Source organism: Ascaphus truei, chromosome 14 (genome assembly GCF_040206685.1).
Source record: "Ascaphus truei isolate aAscTru1 chromosome 14, aAscTru1.hap1, whole genome shotgun sequence".
NCBI classification, from domain to species: Eukaryota; Metazoa; Chordata; class Amphibia; order Anura; family Ascaphidae; genus Ascaphus; species Ascaphus truei.
In genome coordinates this window covers 19,790,775-19,813,687 of record NC_134496.1, presented here as the reverse complement: position 1 = coordinate 19,813,687, position 22,913 = coordinate 19,790,775, and the positions used below count along the sequence as shown (strand labels likewise).

Sequence of the window (22,913 nt, the reverse complement as noted above, 5' to 3'; positions counted from 1 at the left end):
TTGGAGGGAGAACGGAGCACCCTCCTTTGGCATATGGAGCAAGGAAGTGGATGGAATGAACACTATTTTTCACGTTGATTGCCTCATCTGTATAGTCTGCACGATTGGGACTTCTCATATAGTCCAGTTGCGATTGTGCAGAATAAATGAGCACTTTAGTATTAGGTGATACCTTTTTTTATTTGGACTAACAATTGATATCACAGGACAAGCTTTCGAGAATGTTTCTCTCATCCTCAGGTATTGCTGACCCGAGGAAGAGAGAAACATTATATATATATAATCACTTGTGAGCACATTCGCACTAGCATACAGTGCTTCCACTGCAGCAAGGGATCCTGGGAAATGACATGCAAATGAGCACACAGTGTCACCTTTTGCATCAAATCCATTCTTACATGGAACCCTTATACGATAATGCTCGCTGCATTACACAGCTTTCAGCACAGCCTGGGTTAAGATGCATAGCCAGTAAACAGTATATATATATATATGTATGTGTATATTTATGTGTACATATACACTCTCATACGCTGTGGTTGGTTCATGTTCAATAAACAGGAAATAGGAGTTTGTCCTTCATAGCTCGCAAGTGTGTTAAACTGCTGTAATCTAACCTGAAATCTGATGCACTTTGATTACTATAAAGTGTGTGTTCAAAATCCCGCCCCCCCCTGCTGAACCGCGGCCCGGAAATGAGAACGCCGCGGTCTGATCAACAATGCGCTGATCCAGCTGCTCCCGCTCCTGAACAATACTCTGTTTTTCCAATGTTTTTTCTGCTTTGCTAAACACTCGTTTGTAACTATGCGCTTGTTGAGATCATCACGCCGTCACCAATTCCAAAGAATATTTATTAGGTTATCAAATAATTCTTAAATGTAATAATCTACTGTGACAGACCTAGAATTGGTCACATTTTCAGGAAAATGCTGTGATTTTTCTGCAACATATGCAGAAAAATAAAAGGGACCTGTTGCGTGTGCGCGTGCGCGTAATAATTGTAAGATCATTGGGTTGGCCTTCATTCAGCAGTGGATCGATGAGGACTGAAAATGATGAACACACACACAGAATGGGAGTCCTATATAACACGTCAGTGAAGGGGGGAAAACCCCACTGTCTAGTATCTTAAAATGTCCCACAAGAGTCTGTGAACAAAGTATTCTTAATGAAGTCTCTCAATGCTACTCCATAGAGGGAGGGGTCTTCTAACCACCTCTGGATAGGAGCAAGGCGGCACAGATATGAAGCGCAAAAGAGAGGCCTTCTACATTGTCATATGTTTTATTAACAATAGGCATATTTACAGAGCTTAGAAAGGTACTGTAACGAGTGCTCACCACAAACAAGACTGGACCGCAAGGCTGAGGTGGGGATGTTGGTAACCACCAACCTACTGTACAACCGAGCAGCCACGTCCGGAGTGCAGAGTGGTAGTCGTGTAGCTGGGTCAGGGTAGGAGAAGTCAGAATGGTCGAGGTACTTGCCGTGGTCTAGGATTGGAGAGATCTGATAGTCGCTATGCGGTGCCGTGGTCCAGAGGTATAGAAGGTAGAAGTCCAAATGCACGCCGAGGTCAAGGGTCAGAGAGGCGGAGGTCAAAACAGAAACAGGATAAGCAAGACAAGACAGCAACAGGGCAGCAGGGTGTTTGAGGCAAACACTAGTATACAAACAGGTGTATGCTCAGCCAGCAGTTTGCAGCAGGGCTGACTGAGCATTTAAAGGACAGACAGCCAATGGGCAATGAACAAGAACCGCCCCTAGACATATTCAGTCCACTGGTAAACAGGGGTGGGGAGAAATGCAGATGTGGAATCATTGCTGATGCAATTAACCCCTCGTGTGTCCACGGTAGTGTGGCGCCTGCGAGTAGCTTGTGTGCGGTGCGCATCACCCGCGACGTCACGAGGGCGAAGCCTGAGCGAGGTCTGTGCGGTGTCCCCCAGCCTGGCAGAGCGGCGCGCGTCAGGCGCTTCGTCACAGGACATGTCACGGGCAAAGCCCAAGCGCGGGGCGTGCCGTGTCCCTCAGCCTGGTAGTGCGGCGTGCGTCACCCATCCCGTCATGGGGTGCGTCACGGGGCCAAGACTCACAGGTACACTCGTAAACCAGTGCCTCTTAATGCTAGCTCGAAGGCAATGTAGCCTGGCTCCTTTGTCTCTCGGCGTCCCAATTCCAGACCGACACATCTCCTCGGAGCAGGAGCTGCAGCTGAACGTCCGATCTTCGGGGAAAGCCTTGTGTGGTAATGGGGACACTTGCAGGGACTACGGGAGCTCCAAGCTATCAAAAAGGTTCCGTGCGCGTTTCACAGTCTGCTTCTTCAGCGGAAATGCTTATAGGACACTATAGGAGGCCTTTCTCTTGTGCTTTATATCTTTGCAGATATATATATATATATATATATACACACACACACACACGTACGTTATGGTTGGTAAAAAAAAGTGATAAAAACCCTCCACAGTAAAGCATATAGCAAATGGAAATATTATTGTGTGCTCATTTGCATGTCTTAGACAGGTCTGCAACCCCGTCTTTCACCATTATCACACAGTGCTTCCACTGCAGCAAGGCATTCTGGGAAATGACATGCAAACGAGCACACAGTGCCAACTTTTGCTTCAAAACCATATAACATGGTCCCCTATAAGCTTAAGCTTGCTGCATTTCACAGCTTTGAGCATCGCCTGGGTTAAGCTGCATAGCCAGTAAACCCACCCACAGACAGCTGTTTCGACCCTAATGGGTCTCCTCAGTGTGGGGTTGGTTATACTGGCTTTGCAAAATGAAGCAAGGGATCGGTTTCACCATACTTAGTAAAGTTATGGTGGGTAAAAAAAAGTGACAAAAACCCTCCACAGTAAGGCTTTGGTCCCGCTGCGGCCGGCCGCGGACCACCAGCTGCTTGCCTCTGTTCTTGAGGTCCCCGCTGGCTCCTTCCGGCGTGGCTGACTGTGTGCCGTGACGCGTCAGCCAGCCGGAGCTACAAGGAGCTTGTGATTTCGTCGAGTGCCGCATCACGTGGCATGCAAGGGAACCAATCACGGATTGGATCCCAGCAGCCAATCCGATTTCCCCGTTCCATTCACCCTCCCGTTCCGATTTCCCCCCTCTGATTACCCCCCTGCTCCGATCCCCCCCCAGTTCCATTCACCCCACTGCTCCGATTTCCCCCCTCTGCTCCGATTTCCCCCCTCTGCTCCGATTTCCCCCCTCTGCTCCGATCCCCCTTCCGATTCCCCTCCTGCTCTGATCCCCCTCCGATTCACCCCCCCCGTTTGTATTTGTGTGTGTGTGAGTGCCTGTGTGTGTGTCTGTGAGCCTGTGAGTGTGTGAGGGTACCTGTGTGTGTGAGGGGGGCCGAGGGTGCCATGGGGCTGAGGGTGCCGAGGGGCGGAGGGTGCCGAGGGGCGGTCCCGCCCCCCCATCCGTTTTGGCGACGCGGAAAAAAATTCACCGCACATCGCGGTGCAGTGAATTGCACACGCCGCCGGCAAGCAAGGCGGCCGTGCGGGCGCGTGCAGCGGGGCCTTAGCCTAAAGCATATAGCAAATGGAAATATTACTGTATGCTCATTTGCATGTCTTAGACAGGTCTGCAACCCCGTCTTTCACCATTATCGCGCAGCACACAGCACTTCCACTGCAGCAAGGGATTCTGGGATTACCCACCATAATTTAACATATATATATATATGTACTCACTCTCCCTCACCCTCACTCTTTCTGTCCTCAGTTTGAACGCATTATTATCTGTGTTTTCCTGGAGAAAGATGAAGAGATTTATCTCCGGAAACTGCCACAATATTTCCCTCTGGGTGAGTGATCGTGGATGGGTTATATGACACTGCAGGGCTGTGTCAGGGGACGGGTTATATGACACTGCAGGGCTGTGTCAGGGGACGGGTTATATGACACTGCAAGGCTGTGGCAGGGGACGGGTTATATGACACTGCAGGGCTGGGGCAGGAGATGAGTTATATGACACTGCAGGGCTGTGTCAGGGGACGGGTTATATGACACTGCAGGGCTGTGGCAGGGGACGGGTTATATGACACTGCAGGGCTGGGGCAGGGGATGGGTTACATGACACTGCAGGGCTGGGGCAGGGGATGGGTTATATGACACTGCAGGGCTGTGTCAGGGGACGGGTTATATGACACTGCAGGGCTGTGGCAGGGGATGGGTTATATGACACTGCAGGGCTGTGTCGGGACGGGTTATATGACACTGCAGGGCTGGGGCAGGGGATGGGTTATATGACACTGCAAGGCTGGGGCAGGGGATGGGTTATATGACACTGCAAGGCTGTGGCAGGGGACGGGTTATATGACACTGCAGGGCTGGGGCAGGGGATGGGTTATATGACACTGCAGGGCTGGGGCAGGGGATGGGTTATATGACACTGCAGGGCTGTGGCAGGGGATGGGTTATATGACACTGCAGGGCTGTGGCAGGGGATGAGTTATATGACACTGCAGGGCTGTGTCGGGACGGGTTATATGACACTGCAGGGCTGTGTCAGGGGACGGGTTATATGACACTGCAGGGCTGGGGCAGGGGACGGGTTATATGACACTGCAGGGCTGTGGCAGGGGATGGGTTATATGACACTGCAGGGCTGTGTCAGGGGACGGGTTATATGACACTGCAGGGCTGTGTCAGGGGACGGGTTATATGACACTGCAGGGCTGGGGCAGGGGATGGGTTATATGACACTGCAAGGCTGTGGCAGGGGATGGGTTATATGACACTGCAAGGCTGGGGCAGGGGATGGGTTATATGACACTGCAGGGCTGGGCAGCGGATGGGTTATATGACACTGCAGGGCTGTGTCAGGGGACGGGTTATATGACACTGCAGGGCTGGGGCAGGGGATGGGTTATATGACACTGCAGGGCTGTGGCAGGGGATGGGTTATATGACACTGCAGGGCTGTGTCAGGGGACGGGTTATATGACACTGCAGGGCTGTGTCAGGGGACGGGTTATATGACACTGCAGGGCTGGGGCAGGGGATGGGTTATATGACACTGCAAGGCTGTGGCAGGGGATGGGTTATATGACACTGCAAGGCTGGGGCAGGGGATGGGTTATATGACACTGCAGGGCTGGGGCAGGGGATGGGTTATATGACACTGCAAGGCTGTGGCAGGGGACGGGTTATATGACACTGCAGGGCTGGGGCAGGGGATGGGTTATATGACACTGCAGGGCTGGGGCAGGGGATGGGTTATATGACACTGCAGGGCTGTGGCAGGGGATGGGTTATATGACACTGCAGGGCTGTGGCAGGGGATGGGTTACATGACACTGCAGGGCTGGGGCAGGGGATGGGTTACATGACACTGCAGGGCTGGGGCAGGGGACGGGTTATATGACACTGCAGGGCTGGGGCAGGAGATGAGTTATATGACACTGCAGGGCTGTGTCAGGGGACGGGTTATATGACACTGCAGGGCTGTGGCAGGGGCAGGGTTATATGACACTGCAGGGCTGGGCAGCGGATGGGTTATATGACACTGCAGGGCTGTGTCAGGGGACGGGTTATATGACACTGCAGGGCTGGGGCAGGGGATGGGTTATATGACACTGCAGGGCTGTGGCAGGGGATGGGTTATATGACACTGCAGGGCTGTGTCAGGGGACGGGTTATATGACACTGCAGGGCTGTGTCAGGGGACGGGTTATATGACACTGCAGGGCTGGGGCAGGGGATGGGTTATATGACACTGCAAGGCTGTGGCAGGGGATGGGTTATATGACACTGCAGGGCTGGGGCAGGGGATGGGTTATATGACACTGCAGGGCTGGGGCAGGGGATGGGTTATATGACACTGCAAGGCTGTGGCAGGGGACGGGTTATATGACACTGCAGGGCTGGGGCAGGGGATGGGTTATATGACACTGCAGGGCTGGGGCAGGGGATGGGTTATATGACACTGCAGGGCTGTGGCAGGGGATGGGTTATATGACACTGCAGGGCTGTGGCAGGGGATGGGTTACATGACACTGCAGGGCTGGGGCAGGGGATGGGTTACATGACACTGCAGGGCTGGGGCAGGGGATGGGTTATATGACACTGCAGGGCTGTGGCAGGGGATGGGTTACATGACACTGCAGGGCTGTGGCAGGGGATGGGTTATATGACACTGCAGGGCTGTGTCAGGGGACGGGTTATATGACACTGCAGGGCTGGGGCAGGAGATGAGTTATATGACACTGCAGGGCTGGGCCAGGGGATGGGTTATATGACACTGCAGGGCTGTGGCAGGGGATGAGTTATATGACACTGCAGGGCTGTGGCAGGGGATGAGTTATATGACACTGCAGGGCTGGGGCAGGGGATGGGTTACATGACACTGCAGGGCTGGGGCAGGGGATGGGTTATATGACACTGCAGGGCTGGGTCAGGGGACGGGTTATATGACACTGCAGGGCTGTGTCGGGATGGGTTATATGACACTGCAGGGCTGGGGCAGGGGATGGGTTATATGACACTGCAGGGCTGGGGCAGGGGATGGGTTATATGACACTGCAGGGCTGGGGCAGGGGATGGGTTATATGACACTGCAGGGCTGGGGCAGGAGATGGGTTATATGACACTGCAGGGCTGGGCAGCGGATGGGTTATATGACACTGCAGGGCTGGGGCAGGGGACGGGTTATATGACACTGCAGGGCTGTGGCAGGGGACGGGTTATATGACACTGCAGGGCTGTGGCAGGGGACGGGTTATATGACACTGCAGGGCTGTGGCAGGGGATGGGTTATATGACACTGCAGGGCTGTGTCAGGGGACGGGTTATATGACACTGCAGGGCTGTGTCAGGGGACGGGTTATATGACACTGCAGGGCTGGGGCAGGAGATGGGTTATATGACACTGCAGGGCTGGGCAGCGGATGGGTTATATGACACTGCAGGGCTGTGGCAGGGGATGGGTTATATGACACTGCAGGGCTGGGGCAGGAGATGAGTTATATGACACTGCAGGGCTGGGGCAGGAGATGGGTTATATGACACTGCAGGGCTGGGCAGCGGATGGGTTATATGACACTGCAGGGCTGTGGCAGGGGATGGGTTATATGACACTGCAGGGCTGGGGCAGGAGATGAGTTATATGACACTGCAGGGCTGTGGCAGGGGATGGGTTATATGACACTGCAGGGCTGGGGCAGGAGATGAGTTATATGACACTGCAGGGCTGTGGCAGGGGATGGGTTATATGACACTGCAGGGCTGTGGCAGGGGATGGGTTATATGACACTGCAGGGCTGGGGCAGGGGACGGGTTATATGACACTGCAGGGCTGGGGCAGGGGACGGGTTATATGACACTGCAGGGCTGGGCCAGGGGATGAGTTATATGACACTGCAGGGCTGTGGCAGGAGATGAGTTATATGACACTGCAGAGCTGTGGCAGGAGATGGGTTATATGACACTGCAGGGCTGGGCCAGGGGATGGGTTATATGACACTGCAGGGCTGTGGCAGGAGATGGGTTATATGACACTGCAGGGCTGGGCCAGGGGATGGGTTATATGACACTGCAGGGCTGTGGCAGGAGATGGGTTATATGACACTGCAGGGCTGGGGCAGGGGATGGGTTATATGACACTGCAGGGCTGTGGCAGGGGATGGGTTATATGACACTGCAGGGCTGTGGCAGGAGATGGGTTATATGACACTGCAGGGCTGTGGCAGGGGATGGGTTATATGACACTGCAGGGCTGGGGCAGGGGATGAGTTATATGACACTGCAGGGCTGGGCCAGGGGATGGGTTATATGACACTGCAGGGAATGGGTTATATGACACTGCAGGGTTTTGGTACTGCCAGGAGAGGGTTTAAGTGGCACTCGTCATGGGAGGGATTAAATGACGTTCTGCGGGGTTCCAGCAGGGGAGGGGTTAAGTCATGCTTTGCAGGCTTCTGTCATTATGGGGGATGTGAGATGCTCTTCATGGCTCTGGTTACAGCTCCCTCTACTTTTCCAGCCTAACAGAGACGGCGCCCCCTGTGTAAGGGGTAAGAGGTTGCAGTGTGCGGGGGTCAGGAATATCTAACATCTACTCTGCAATGTGTCCGTGCTAACGTGTGTGTGTGTGTGTGTGTGTGTGTTAGGGATAAATCTGTGCGTGTGTGTTCACATGCATAAGTATGTTTGCGTGTCTGCATGAGTACATGATTATGTGCGTGTGTGCATGTTAACGTGCAATAATGCTTGTGTGTGCATGCGTGTGTATTTACGCTGCAGCAATGTTCTTATAGCACAGGTTCCTCCCATATAAAGGGAGGCGCGTCGCGTTGCAAGGTGGCTCTCTTAAAACACGCTATTAGTTTTTGTCTGGTGATATTAAACAGAATTACTTCTCAAACAAATGTAGATAACTTAACGTACTGTGCATATTATTTGGGAGCTTTATGGGGGTGGGGGGTGTTCCTTGCCAGACCTAGTTATGTCCTGGGTGCCCAAAGGGTTAAACCTCATTGCAGGTGCTGCTGCAGCGCCACCTTCTGGCCTAAATTGCACTTGATCTTGTCCCAGGTATAACGGCGGTGTGGTGTGGATCCATGCTTGCTTTGGGCTGTCCTGCATGAGACTGTGATAGTGTGAAACAGCCGTCATAGTCCCGTGTTCCTGGATTAGTGCAAAGTTCTTGTGAGCTTCAAAAGCAAAGGGATACTTTAGCAAGCTGCCTAGCCACAGATATCCCTGTCCACGTATTGCACCTGCAGGACCTTCCTCCTCCTCCTCCTTACAGGAGCCCCATTGGGGAAACATGCCCTCAGACCTTGTGTGTGTTTGCCACACTGTGAGGCCGGATTCTGCACAGGAATTAACACACCTGCCGGCTATGTGTGCACTGCAGCTTTCTGCTCCAGATCAAGTTATAACAGCTCTCTGCACTCTGGGCCTGGGGTGGCTGCTCTCTCTGCACTCTGTGCCTGGGGTTGGTTGCTGTCTCTGCACTCTGGGCCTGGGGTGGCTGCTCCCTCTGCACTCTGGGCCTGGGATTGGCTGCTCCCTCTGCACTCTGGGCCTGGGATTGGCTGCTCCCTCTGCACTCTGGGCCTGGGGTGGCTGCTCCCTCTGCACTCTGGGCCTGGCTGCTCTCTCTGCACTCTGGGCCTGGGGTGGCTGCTCCCTCTGCACTCTGGGCCTGGCTGCTCCCTCTGCACTCTGGGCCTGGGCCTGGCTGCTCCCTCTGCACTCTGGGCCTGGCTGCTCCCTCTGCACTCTGGGCCTGGGATTGGCTGCTCCCTCTGCACTCTGGGCCTGGGGTGGCTGCTCTCTCTGCCTGGGCCTGGCTGCTCTCTCTGCACTCTGGGCCTGGGGTGGCTGCTCCCTCTGCACTCTGGGCCTGGGGTGGCTGCTCCCTCTGCACTCTGGGCCTGGCTGCTCTCTCTGCACTCTGGGCCTGGGGTGGCTGCTCCCTCTGCACTCTGGGCCTGGCTGCTCCCTCTGCACTCTGGGCCTGGGCCTGGCTGCTCCCTCTGCACTCTGGGCCTGGCTGCTCCCTCTGCACTCTGGGCCTGGGATTGGCTGCTCCCTCTGCACTCTGGGCCTGGGGTGGCTGCTCCCTCTGCACTCTGGGCCTGGGGTGGCTGCTCCCTCTGCACTCTGGGCCTGGCTGCTCTCTCTGCACTCTGGGCCTGGGGTGGCTGCTCCCTCTGCACTCTGGGCCTGGCTGCTCCCTCTGCACTCTGGGCCTGGGCCTGGGCCTGGCTGCTCCCTCTGCACTCTGGGCCTGGCTGCTCCCTCTGCACTCTGGGCCTGGGATTGGCTGCTCCCTCTGCACTCTGGGCCTGGAGTGGCTGCTCTCTCTGCCTGGGCCTGGCTGCTCTCTCTGCACTCTGGGCCTGGGGTGGCTGCTCCCTCTGCACTCTGGGCCTGGCTGCTCTCTCTGCCTAGGGTGGCTGCTCCCTCTGCACTCTGGGCCTGGGGTTGGCTGCTCTCTCTGCACTCTGGGCCTGGGGTGGCTGCTCCCTCTGCACTCTGGGCCTGGCTGCTCCCTCTGCACTCTGGGCCTGGGCCTGGCTGCTCCCTCTGCACTCTGGGCCTGGGATTGGCTGCTCCCTCTGCACTCTGGGCCTGGGGTGGCTGCTCTCTCTGCCTGGGCCTGGCTGCTCTCTCTGCACTCTGGGCCTGGGGGTGGCTGCTCCCTCTGCACCCTGGGCCTGGCTGCTCTCTCTGCCCTCTGGGCCTGGGCCTGGCTGCTCTCTCTGCCTGGGGTGGCTGCTCCCTCTGCACTCTGGGCCTGGCTGCTCTCTCTGCACTCTGGGCCTGGCTGCTCCCTCTGCACTCTGGGCCTGGCTGCTCCCTCTGCACTCTGGGCCTGGCTGCTGCCTCTGCACTCTGGGCCTGGGATTGGCTGCTCTCTCTGCACTCTGGGCCTGGGGTTGGCTGCTCCTTCTGCACTCTGGGCCTGGCTGCTTCCTCTGAACTCTGGGCCTGGGATTGGCTGCTCTCTCTGCACTCTGGGCCTGGGGTGGCTGCTCCCTCTGCACTCTGGGCCTGGCTGCTCTCTCTGCCTGGGGTTGGCTGCTCTCTCTGCACTCTGTGCCTGGGGTTGGTTGCTCTCTCTGCACTCTGGGCCTGGGGTGGCTGCTCCCTCTGCCCTCTGGGCCTGGGGTTGGCTGCTCTCTCTGCACTCTGGGCCTGGCTGCTCCCTCTGCACTCTGGGCCTGGCTGCTCTCTCTGCCCCTGGGCCTGGCTGCTCCCTCTGCACTCTGGGCCTGGGGTTGGCTGCTCTCTCTGCACTCTGGGCCTGACTGCTCTCTCTGGGCCTGGGGTGGCTACTCTCTCTGCACTCTGGGCCTGGGGTTGGCTGCTGTCTCTGCACTCTGGGCCTGGCTGCTCTATCTGCACTCTTCTGTGCCTGGCTGCTCTCTGCACTCTGGGCCTGGGGGGCTGCTCTCTGTGGCTCTGGCTTTTCATCTCTATTCCCCCCACCCATTTCTTATTGGACTAATATTTCTCTCTGACCCTTGACTTGTACTTACCTCTCCATTCTCTGTCCGCATGTCATGCTCTCTTCGCTGGTTTTCCTAAACTACTCTCCCATACATGGCCTTGAAATACTTTAAGATCTGTCTCTCAATCCCTCTGCAAATCCTCCAAATGGAGGATTTCCATCACCCCAAAAGCCTGGTGCTTTCCTGACCTCACTGACCCAGCTTCGCCATCTATTATTGGGCTAGACGTGATATCAGGAGCTCAGCAAGCACAGCCTGTCTCCCATACAACAGGAGTCCTTGCATAGAAAGAGACACATCTGGTTGTGAAGAGATGGTCTTAAATAGAGATGTTCTTTAATAGTTGTTCCCCCTTTTTTCTCCCACAGATGCAGTGGATCTGCCCTGTAAGCTGTAGGATTTGGATTGGAGACTATTGATCGAGTATACACACTCTCTCTTGGGATCTGTCACCATTTGCTGTGTGATTATTTAAGTAAAAATAATGCAAATAAATCCTCAGTGTGATAATTTACCCCAAAACAGGAGGCGGGAGAGCAGATATCGGGACTGGTGAGAGGAGAGTGACAAAGTGAGAGAGCAAGAGAAAGTTGAAGGTGGGAGGGAGACGCACACAAAAAGACCCCCTAATCATTTCATTAGGGCTGGGTGTAAAGCCAAATATTGATCTGTCCTCCCATTAATCAAACACAGCCAGGGACCAGTTACACACGTTCACACACACACACACACCCAACCAGGGACCAGTTACACACATGCACTCACAGCCAGCCAGGGACCAGTCACTCACACACACACACACACACACACACACACACACACACACACACACACACACACACACACACACACACACACACACACACACACACAGCCAGCCAGCCATCAGTTACACACACACAGACCCCCCCCAACCAGCTAGGGACCAGTTACACACACACACACAGCCAGGGACCAGTTACACCCACACCCACAGCCAGCCAGGGACCAGTTACACCCACAGCCACCAGTTACACACACACCCACAGCCAGCCAGGGACGACTTACACACACACCCACAGCCAGCCAGGGACCAGTTACACACACACCCACAGCCAGCCAGGGACCAGTTACACCCACAGCCACAGCCAGCCAGGGACCAGTTACACCCACAGCCACAGCCAGCCAGGGACCAGTTACACACACACACACAGCCAGTCAGGGACTAGTTACACCCACAGCCATGGACCAGTTACACACAGCCACAGCCAGCGACCAGTTACACACACAGCCACAGCCAGCCAGGGACCAGTTACACACACAGCCAGGGACCAGTTACACACACAGCCAGGGACCAGTTACACACACACCCACAGCCAGCGACCAGTTACACACACACAGCCAGCCAGGGACCAGTTACACACACAGCCACAGTCAGCGACCAGTTACACACACACCCACAGCCACAGCCACAGCCAGCGACCAGTTACACACACACCCACAGCCAGCCAGGGACCAGTTACACACACAGCCACAGCCAGCGACCAGTTACACACACACACACACACACACAGCCAGGGACCAGTTACACACACAGCCAGCGACCAGTTACACACACAGCCAGGGACCAGTTACACCCACAGCCAGGGACCAGTTACACACACACCCACAGCCAGCCAGGGACCAGTTACACTCACACCCACAGCCAAGGACCAGTTACACACACACCCACAGCCAGCCAGGGACCAGTTACACACACAAACAGCCAGCCAGGGACCAGTTACACACACACACACACACACACACAGCCAGCGACCAGTTACACACACACACACACACACACACACACAGCCAGGGACCAGTCACACACACACACAGCCAGCCAGGGACCAGTTTTACACACACACACACACACACACACACACACACACAGCCAGCGACCAGTTACACACACAAACACAGCCAGCCAGGGACCAGTTACACACACAAACAGCCAGCCAGGGACCAGTTACACACACACACACACACACAGCCAGCGACCAGTTACACACACACACACAGCCAGGGACCAGTCACACACACACACACACACAGCCAGGGACCAGTTACACACACACACAGCCAGCCAGGGACCAGTTACACACACACACACACACACAGCCAGCGACCAGTTACACACACACACACAGCCAGCGACCAGTTACACACACACACAGCCAGGGACCAGTTACACACACAGCCAGCGATCAGTTACACACACACCCACAGCCAGCGACCAGTTACACACACACACACACACACACACACCCAGGGACCAGTTACACACACACACACACACACCCAGGAACCAGTTACACACACACACACAGCCAGCCAGGGACCAGTTACACACACACAGACCCCCCCAATCAGCCAGGGACCAGTTACACACACACCCACAGCGACCAGTTACACACACACCCACAGCCAGCGACCAGTTACACACACACCCACAGCCAGGGACCAGTTACACCCACAGCCAGCCAGGGACCAGTTACACACACACAGCAAGCCAGCCAGGGACCAGTTACACCCACAGCCAGTGACCAGTTACACACACAGCCACAGCCAGGGACCAGTTACACACACACCCACAGCTAGCCAGGGACCAGTTACACACACACCCACCCACAGCCAGCCAGGGACCAGTTACACACACACACACAGCCAGCCAGGGACCAGTTACACACACACACACAGCCAGCCAGGGACCAGTCACACACACACCCAATCAGCCAGGGAAAAAGTCACACACACACCCAATCAGCCAGGGACCAGTTACACACACAGCCAGCCAGGGACTAGGTACACACACAGGCAGCCAGCCAGGGACAAGTTACACACACACCCACAGCCAGGGACCAGTTACACACACACCCACAGCCAGGGACCAGTTACACACACACAATCAGCCAGGAACCAGTTACACCCACACCCAGCGACCAGTTACACACACAACCAATCAGCCAGGGACCAGTTACACACACAGCCAGCCAGGGACCAGTCACAAACACACACACACAGAGCCAGGGACCAGTTACACACACACAGACTCCCCCAACCAGCCAGGGACCAATTACACACACATCCAATCAGCCAGGGACCAGTTACACACACACCCATTCAGCCAGCGATCAGTTACACACACCCACAGCCAGCGACCAGTTACACCCACAGCCAGCCAGGGACCAGTTACACACACACCCAGCCAGGGACCAGTTACACACACACAGCCAGCCAGGGACCAGTTACACACACACAGACCCCCCCCCCAACCAGCCCGGGACCAATTACACACACACCCAAAGCCAGCCAGGGACCAGTCACACACACACCCAATCAGCCAGGGACCAGTCACACAGACCCCCCCAACCAGCCCGGGACCAATTACACACACACCCACAGCCAGCCAGGGACCAGTCACACACACACCCAATCAGCCAGGGACCAGTCACACACACCCAATCAGCCAGGGACCAGTCACACACACACCCAATCAGCCAGGGACCAGTCACACACACAGCCAGCCAGGGACCAGTTACACACACACAGACCCCCCCCAACCAGCCCGGGACCAATTACACACACACCCACAGCCAGCCAGGGACCAGTCACACACACCCAATCAGCCAGGGACCAGTTACACACACAGCCAGCCAGGGACTAGTTACACACACAGCCAGCCAGGGACCAGTTACACACACACACACAGCCAGCCAGGAACAAGTTACACACACACTCACAGCCAGGGACCAGTTACACACACACACACAATCAGCCAGGGACCAGTTACACCCACATCCAGCGACCAGTTACACACACAACCAATCAGCCAGGGACAAGTTACACACACAGCCAGCCAGGGACCAGTCACACACACACACAGCCAGCCAGGGACCAGACACACACACACACACACACAGCCAGCCAGGGACCAGTTACACACACACAGACTCTCCCAACCAGCCAGGGACGAATTACACACACCCAATCAGCCAGGGACCAGTTACACACACACCCAATCAGCCAGCGATCAGTTACACACACACCCACAGCCAGCGACCAGTTACACCCACAGCCAGCCAGGGACCAGTTACACACACACACCCACAGCCAGCCAGGGACCAGTTACACACACACCCACAGCCAGCCAGGGACCAGTCACACACACACCCAATCAGCCAGGGACCAGTCACACACACAGCCAGCCAGGGACCAGTTACACACACAGCCAGCCAGGGACCAGTTACAAAAGCACACACACACAGCCAGCCAGGGACCAGTTACAAAAGCACACGTGCCATAATCGAACATTTGGGACCAGGCACACAGACAGACACAGCCAGGCAGTGGGGCCAGTCACGGACATACAGACACAGCCAGGGGGACCAGTGACACACACACACACAGCCAGGGGGACCAGTGACACACACACACACAGCCAGGGGGACCAGTGACACACACACACACAGCCAGGGGGACCAGTGACAGGCACACACACAGCCAGGGGGACCAGTGACAGGCACACACACACAGCCAGGGGGACCAGTGACAGGCACACACACACAGCCAGGGGGACCAGTGACAGGCACACACACACAGCCAGGGGGCCAGTGACAGGCACACACACAGCCAGGGGGACCAGTGACAGGCACACACACAGCCAGGGTGACCAGTGACAGGCACACACACACAGCCAGGGGGACCAGTGACAGGCACACACACAGCCAGGGTGACCAGTGACTGGCACACACACAGCCAGGGGGACCAGTGACAGGAACACACACAGCCAGGGGGACCAGTGACACACACACACAGCCAGGGGGACCAGTGACAGGCACACACACAGCCAGGTGGACTAGTGACAGGCACACACACAGCCAGGGGGACCAGTGACACACACACACAGCCAGGGGGACCAGTGACACACACACAGCCAGGGGGACCAGCGACACACACACAGCCAGGGGGACCAGTGACAGGCACACACACAGCCAGGGGGACCAGTGACACGCACACACATAGCCAGGGGGACCAGTGACACACACACACAGCCAGGGGGACCAGTGACACACACACAGCCAGGGGGACCAGCGACACACACACAGCCAGGGGGACCAGTGACACACACAGCCAGGGGGACCAGTGACGGGCATACAGTACATGGGACCAGTCACGGGCATACGGTACATGGGACATAAGGACCCAGTAGACACTGTTCCTCCGTTAGCACAAAACCAGTTTAAATAAAGTTGATATCCGCGCATCATGTGACTCCTCCCCCTGCAGTGCTCATGAGGAGCCAGAGACCACAAGGAGATAAAAAGGGGAGGGACAAGATGTGTTCACATGCTGCTCTGCGCAGATCGTCTGCATACTCCGTTTTCATTATTTAAACATCTCGCCCCCATACAGTACAATACAGGGTTTATCACGTGCTCAGCTATATATTTAATCGTTTATTTTGTTCCTAAACAATGAGCCAAAAACTTAAGATAATATGGCTGCTTTCCCCCTCTCACCTAGTGACATTATTCAACCTCAAACTTCTTTGAGAATATTAACGTCACATTTTCTCTAAGACTCTTTGTAATCTGCATGTACAGCAACCCTGTGCTGGCAGGTGAAGACATTCATAATAAAACAGCAGGAGATGCCACGTGAACATACTACAGGCATACCCCGCTTTAAGGACACTCACTTTAAGTACACTCGCGAGTAAGAACATATCGCCCAATAGGCAAACGGCAGCTCACGCATGCGCCTGTCAGCACGTCCTGAACAGCAATACCGGCTCCCTACTTGTACCGAAGCTGTGCACAAGCGGGGAGACTATAGAGCCTGTTACAAATGTGTTATTTACATCAGTTATGCACATATATGATGATTGCAGTACAGAACATGCATCTATAAGTGGGGAAAAGATAGTGCTTCACTTTAAGTACATTTTCGCTTTACATACATGCTCCGGTCCCATTGCGTACGTTAATGCGGGGTATGCCTGTACTGCAGTTTGACCGTTTAAAATAAAATACAGCTATTATTTCTCATGCTAATACGGTTTTCTGTGACGTAGTTTTCCTTCCTGACTGACCGCGTCTCCAACCTATAAACCTCTCTCCCTCTCCAAGCCCCCACCTATAAACTTCTCTCCCCCTCCCAGCCCCCCCACCTATAAACTTCTCTCCCCCTCCCAGCCCCCCCACCTATAAACTTCTCTCCCCCTCCCAGCCCCCCCACCTATAAACTTCTCTCCCTCCCAGCCCCCCACCTATAAACTTCTCTCCCCGCCCCCCCTATAAACTTCTCTCCCCCTCCCAGCTCCCCACCTACAACCCTCTCCAAGCCCCCCACCTATAAACTTCGCTCCCCCCCCCAGCCCCTCAACTATAAACCTCTCCCCCAGCCCCTCAACTATAAACCTCTCCCCCATCTATAACCCCCTCCCCCTCCCAGAGACCCGCCTATAAATGCCGTGCCGGTCGGTTTTTAATTTTTATTTCACTCCATTGGGATAAAATAACAGACAGAAAAGGAAGGAGGGGGGGTGTGAGACAGTTTTTTTTGGGTGGGGGGGTACGTGCAGAACGGAGCGTGTCACTTGTAGAGTATGTCGTAGTGTCCGGGCCGGTAGAGCAGGAAGACCTGGGGGGGGTCGGAACCCTCTGGGAACACGTGAGTGACTGTGCTCCCCCCTTCCCCCCTGTCCATGTATTCAACCTGAATAGAGACGCTCAGGGCCTGGGAGAGAGCAATGATGTGGATGTGATCACTCTCCTTACACATTGGCTCTACCTCCTGTTAGGGGAGAGAAAAAGGGGAAAGGAGGAGGGGGAGAGAAAAAGGGGAAAGGAGGAGGGGGAGAGAAAAAGGGGAAAGGAGGAAGGGGAGAGAGATGGGAAGGGGGGGGATAGAGATGGGAAGGGGAGAAAGTGGGGAATAGGGAAGGGGAGGGGGAGTTGAGAAAGTGGGGAGGGGGAGCAGAGAAACCGGGGGGAGGAGAGAGAGAAAGCAGGGAAGGATAGTTTACTTAGACAAGATTGCTTTGAGGTGTGTGTGTGTGTGTGTGTGTGTGTGTGTATATATGCCACACATACATATAGGTGCACACACACTCAACGCACACGTGTGTGTGATTGTGTGTATGTATATATCTCTATATCTCTCTGTCTCATATGATATATACATATATATATATATATATATATACACACACACACACACACACACACACACACACATATGTATCTGTGTATATCTGTGTATGTGTATATACATGTATGTATGTATATATATATGTATATTTTTTCGTAAAGCACCAACATATTCCACAGCGCAAGATTTATTAATTATATTAACAGGTACATACACGTGTGTGTGCGCGTGCATGTGTGTGTGTGTGTGAGCGTGTATGTGTGCATGTTACCTGCTGGCAAAACTCCTTCACACTCCTCCCTCCCTCTATAAAGTGCTGGTAGAAGATGCTCTCTCTCTGCAGATATCCGGATGTCAAGAGACGCAGATACACAACCACATAATCCGAAACCGTCTGTTCGTTAAACGCTGCTAGGAGCTCTGAGATCCCAGGGCGTCTCTCTACGAGAGCGATCAGATCCATGAACTGAGAGAGACAGAGAGAGAATCACACAGAGACCGCAGGGCGTCTCTCCACTAGACCAATCAGATCCATGAACTGAAAGATGGAGAGAGGGTCACACAGAGACCGCAGTTTCTTCACAGGATGCTCACCGTGTTGTGGAAATCTTCTATAGTGAACTCTGTGAATCCCTGTCTAATGAGATCCTCTTTACTGTTCAAAGAGACCTCCTTAAACCTGCGAGGGATTGAGAGAGTGATATATAAAAGGTGGGCGGTTTGTGGGCGAAAGACTGAGCTGTTCCGCCCTATGCACCTGCCCAATGTATCTCGCAAGCACACGCCCCCCTTCTCTCACTCTTCCCAGCTCCTCGTGTGTGCACCCACTCCGATTCACCCCTTTGCCGCGCGCGCCCCCATTCCGACTCAGACTCTCACGGGCAGACACACACACACACCAACTCACCCCCTCGGGCATGCACTCCGACTAATCCCCCCATCGCGCGCACCCACACACTCCGTCTCACCCTCTCGCGCACGCGCACACATCCCCCCACTCCGGCGCACACACACATCCCCCCACTCCGGCACACACACACCACTCCGGTTCACCCTCTCTCTCTCGCACACGCACACTCACACACACACACACACACACACACACACACACCCCCTCCGGCTCACCCTCTCACGCACACACCCCCTCCGGCTCACCCTCTCGCGCGCACACGCACACCACTCCGGCTCACCCTCTCTCGCACACCCCCCCCCCCACCGGCACACCCCCCCCCCCCGGCTCACCCTCTCGCGCGCACACGCACACACCCCCTCCGGCTCACCCTCTCTCTCTCGCACACCCACCCCCCACACCGGCACAAACACCCCCCCTCCGGCTCACCCTCTCGCGCGCACACGCACACCCTGTCTCGCCCTCCATGCGGCTTACCTCCCCAGCTCTGCTCCGCCCCCCAGCAGAGCCTCTAGATAGGAGAATCCGAACGCTCGGTAGAAGCAGTTTCCATCCGGCCGCGTCCTTCGGATGTGAGAATATCTTCTGTGCAGGTCCTAGAGTGAGAGTGCATAGTCCTAGAGGTGCCAGACTCGGTGCCCCCCTGTGCCCAGCCCTAGCGGTGCCAGGTTCCGTCTCTCCCAGTGCTCAGCCCTAGAGGTGAGCGGTCCGGTCTCCCCCAGTGTCCAGCCCTAGAGGTGCCAGGTCCAGTCTCCCCCATTGTCCAGCCCTAGAGGTGCCAGGTCCAGTCTCCCCCATTATCCAGCCCTGGAGTTGCCAGGCTCCGTGTGTCCAGTCATAGAGGTGCCAGTCCTAGAGGTACCTTGATTTTCCCTTGATACACCTGATCATCGGAGGCATATTCCTGGTACAGGACGGACAGGTCAAGACGATCAGAGAGGAGCGGAGTCTGCCCTGCAATCTGAGGGGGGAAGGCAATAACTACAGCAAGGAGGGGCAACAATGCAGATACCCCCCAACATAAAACACCCTCCAACATTATCTGCCTCCCCCACTACCAATAAATGTTCCAGTCTTAAGCAATGAGCATCAGCTCTGGGTCTGACTCAGATTCAGAGCGTGAATCGCAGGGCTGGGGGCAGCTCGGAGTGCGGGGGCCTCAGGCTGAGGGCGGCTCAAAGCACGGGGGCGCCTCTTGGGCTGGGGGCCGCTCAGAGCACGGGGGCGCCTCTGGGGCTGGGGGCCACTCAGAGCACGGGGCGCCTCTGGGGCTGGGAGCCGCTCAGAGCACGGGGGCGCCTCTGGGGCTGGGAGCCGCTCAGAGCACGGGGGCGCCTCTGGGGCTGGGGGCCGCTCAGAGCACGGGGGCAGCTCAGAGCACGGGGGCGCCTCTGGGGCTGGGGGCAGCTCAGAGCACGGGGCGCCTCTGGGGCTGGGGGCCGCTCAGAGCACGGGGGCGCCTCTGGGGCTGGGGGCCGCTAAGAGCACGGGGCGCCTCTGGGGCTAGGGGCCGCTCAGAGCACGGGGCGCCTCTGGGGCTAGGGGCAGCTCAGAGCACGGGGCGCCTGTGGGGCTGGGGGCCGCTCAGAGCACGGGGCGCCTCTGGGGCTAGGGGCAGCTCAGAGCACGGGGCGCCTGTGGGGCTGGGGGCCGCTCAGAGCACGGAGCGCCTCTGGGGCTGGGGGCCGCTCAGAGCACGGGGCGCCTCTGGGGCTGGGGGCCGCTCAGAGCACGGGGGCGCCTCTGGGGCTAGGGGCCGCTCAGAGCACGGGGCGCCTGTGGGGCTGGGGGCCGCTCACAGCACGGGGGCGCCTCTGTGGCTGGGGGCCGCTCAGAGCACGGGGGCGCCTCTGGGGCTGGGGGCCGCTCAGAGCACGGGGGCGCCTCTGGGGCTGGGGGCCGCTCAGAGCACGGGGGCGCCTCTGGGGCTGGGGGCCGCTCAGAGCACGGGGCGCCTCTGGGGCTGAGGGCCGCTCAGAGCACGGGGGCGCCTCTGGGGCTGGGGGCCACTCAGAGCACGGGGCGCCTCTGGGGCTGGGGGCCGCTCAGAGCACGGGGCGCCTCTGGGGCTGGGGGCCGCTCAGAGCACGGGGGCGCCTCTCGGGCTGGGGGCCGCTCAGAGCACGGGGGCGCCTCTGGGGCTGGGGGCCACTCAGAGCACGGGGCGCCTCTGGGGCTGGGGGCCACTCAGAGCACGGGGGCACCTCTGGGGCTGGGGGCCACTCAGAGCACGGGGGCGCCTCTGGGGCTGGGGGCCGCTCAGAGCACGGGGCGCCTCTGGGGCTGGGGGCCGCTCAGAGCACGGGGCGCCTCTGGGGCTGGGGGCCGCTCAGAGCACGGGGGCGCCTCTGGGGCTGGGGGCCACTCAGAGCACGGGGGCGCCTCTGGGGCTGGGGGCCGCTCAGAGCACGGGGGCGCCTCTGGGGCTGGGGGCCACTCAGAGCACGGGGCGCCTCTCGGGCAGGGGGGGCCTCAGAGCGCATCTCGGGCAGGGGGCGCCTCAGAGCGCGGGGGCACCTCTCAGGCTGGGGGCCGCTCAGAGCGCATGATCCTCTTACCTCTTGTTGGATACGATCCTGCTGAGCGATAATTGCTTCATCATAAGTGAGACAATTCCCACCTAAAACACAGTGTACAGGTTAATAAGAGCACATGCGGGATGTTACAGTGGGTGCAACACAATGGACCACATCCAAGTGACACAAGAAGCAATTTCCCGAAGTAATGAAAACCATCCAACACAGCCTGGGATTCGTGGATTATGAAAAAGTGTTAAATTCTGTCTATACCTCAGCGTTTCTAGATGCATTTATAAGAATGCCACATTAACCATTAGATTACATGAAGATACAAGCGAGATAAGGATCGGGAAGGGAGTGTGACAGGGAGACTCCAGGTCTACAAAGCTTCTCACAGCAACACGAAGAATTGTTCAATACATTGGATTGAAAAGAAAAAGGAACACAAATCAACTGTGAATATTTGAGTCACCTACAATTTGGAGATTACTTATTTTTGCCACAAGTACAGAAGATCTCCAGCAGCAAACCAGACAACTAGCTGAACCCAGTAAGAAGTTAGGCCTCCACATAAATATCAACAAGACCACAGTGATGTTCAACAGTGATCTCTACAAAGATCAATATATAAATGGAATAGAACTAGAGGGAGTTGAAGACTATGTCTACCTTGGCCGGCAAATAACAGTGGATGGGAAACTTGTGCATGAAATTAACAGGAGAATAAAGATGGGATGGAGGCGTTTCGAAGAAACAAGACAATATTTCAAGGGAACCTTCCAAAGTGCCGCATGAAGAACGTTTTTGACCAGTGTATTCTGCCCGTTCTCACTTGAGAAGATAATTCAGACAACACAAAAAAACTATGGAGAGATGCATGCTGGGTATTACCCGAAGACACAGGAAAATGAATGAATGGGGTTGAAATCAAACAAAAGTCTGTGACATCATCACACGGGAGAAGAAATTAAAATGGTGGGGGGTGGACATATCGCAAGAAGATATATAGCGGGCGCATGTGTGTATATACTCTCCCTCCTGTGTATATATACTGACTATACTCGCCCTCATGTGTGTTCTAATTACTTATCAATAAATGTATACTTAGTGCAACAAATATAATACAGAAAACACTATGTGGTCCAATAGATGCCATATAACCAACATATGTCAAAGTAAAATGGTGGATCTTAATAACTGTGATTTAGGAAGTCTCTCACTAGTGGGCAATATCAAAGCATGTGTACATGGCTCCAAAACGGGTATCGCAAATAAACGGGTATCGCAAATAAACGGATTGGCAATCGGAGACGTAGTCACTCGA

At 55.9% G+C, this 22,913-nt stretch overlaps 2 protein-coding genes across 6 annotated transcripts in view; one reads left to right on the top strand and one right to left on the bottom strand.

Moving 5' to 3' along the window:
• MACROD1 (mono-ADP ribosylhydrolase 1) overlaps nucleotides 1-11,482 on the top strand; it is a 290,403-nt gene extending 278,921 nt beyond the window's left edge. For 2 of the 5 annotated variants that reach the window (XM_075570017.1, XM_075570014.1), the window contains 2 exons: nucleotides 3,745-3,826; nucleotides 11,356-11,482. In XM_075570017.1, the coding sequence (XP_075426132.1) occupies nucleotides 3,745-3,826; nucleotides 11,356-11,384 (111 nt within the window). In that variant the 3' untranslated portion in view covers nucleotides 11,385-11,482. Of the gene's footprint in view, nucleotides 1-3,744; nucleotides 3,827-7,986; nucleotides 8,036-11,355 lie in introns of all 5 variants that reach the window. The other 3 variants (XM_075570015.1, XM_075570016.1, XM_075570018.1) reach the window with 3 other exon arrangements.
• A 6,005-nt stretch (nucleotides 11,483-17,487) lies between these two features.
• The window catches only part of OTUB1 (OTU deubiquitinase, ubiquitin aldehyde binding 1), an 8,537-nt gene continuing 3,111 nt past the window's right edge, over nucleotides 17,488-22,913 (bottom strand). Inside the window, exons 2-7 of the mRNA XM_075570010.1 lie at nucleotides 21,629-21,690; nucleotides 19,933-20,031; nucleotides 19,548-19,666; nucleotides 18,755-18,839; nucleotides 18,432-18,626; nucleotides 17,488-17,803 (exon numbers count right to left, since the gene is read on the bottom strand). Coding sequence (XP_075426125.1) covers nucleotides 17,603-17,803; nucleotides 18,432-18,626; nucleotides 18,755-18,839; nucleotides 19,548-19,666; nucleotides 19,933-20,031; nucleotides 21,629-21,690 — 761 coding nt within the window. The 3' untranslated portion in view covers nucleotides 17,488-17,602. The remainder of the gene's footprint in view (nucleotides 17,804-18,431; nucleotides 18,627-18,754; nucleotides 18,840-19,547; nucleotides 19,667-19,932; nucleotides 20,032-21,628; nucleotides 21,691-22,913) is intronic.